The sequence below is a fragment of the Antrostomus carolinensis genome, unplaced genomic scaffold (genome assembly GCF_000700745.2).
Source record: "Antrostomus carolinensis isolate BGI_N321 unplaced genomic scaffold, ASM70074v2 scaffold27380, whole genome shotgun sequence".
Classification (NCBI taxonomy): Eukaryota; Metazoa; Chordata; class Aves; order Caprimulgiformes; family Caprimulgidae; genus Antrostomus; species Antrostomus carolinensis.
Window position 1 is genome coordinate 1,294 of NW_010286847.1, and position 383 is coordinate 1,676.

General features: G+C 67.6%; 1 protein-coding gene across 1 annotated transcript in view; it reads left to right on the top strand.

Annotated features, from left to right (window-relative positions):
- The window catches only part of LOC104532326 (granulocyte colony-stimulating factor receptor-like), a gene marked incomplete at both ends in the record, with an annotated part of 1,797 nt that overhangs the window by 1,201 nt on the left and 213 nt on the right, over positions 1 to 383 (top strand). Inside the window, one exon of the mRNA XM_010177514.1 lies at positions 131 to 326. Coding sequence (XP_010175816.1) covers positions 131 to 326 — 196 coding nt within the window. The remainder of the gene's footprint in view (positions 1 to 130; positions 327 to 383) is intronic.

Genomic DNA, 383 nt, shown 5'->3' on the forward strand with positions numbered 1-383 from the left:
CGGCAAGGTGCCCCCTCGCACACCCTGCGCAGCACCCACGCCAGGGTCGGACCCTGTGCTGGCTGTGTCCCCCTAGCCGGCCCCTGCTCGAGGCAGGAGCCAGCACAGCCCTCGCTCTGGCTGCCACCAGGTCACCAACATCGTTGGCCAGACTGGTACCACGCAGCGCTGTGGCTTCCTCTTCGGCACACAGTACCACTTCCAGATGCGGTGCCGGCGGAGCTCGGCACAGGGCTACTGGAGCGAGTGGAGCCCGGGCAGGAACTACACCACCCATGAGAAAGGTGGGTGCAGAGTCACCCGGGGGGTCCTCTTTGCCTGGCCAGGTGGCACAGCCGTGGTGGCATGGCCACGCTCACCCCTCTCAGCCCCACACCCTTCCA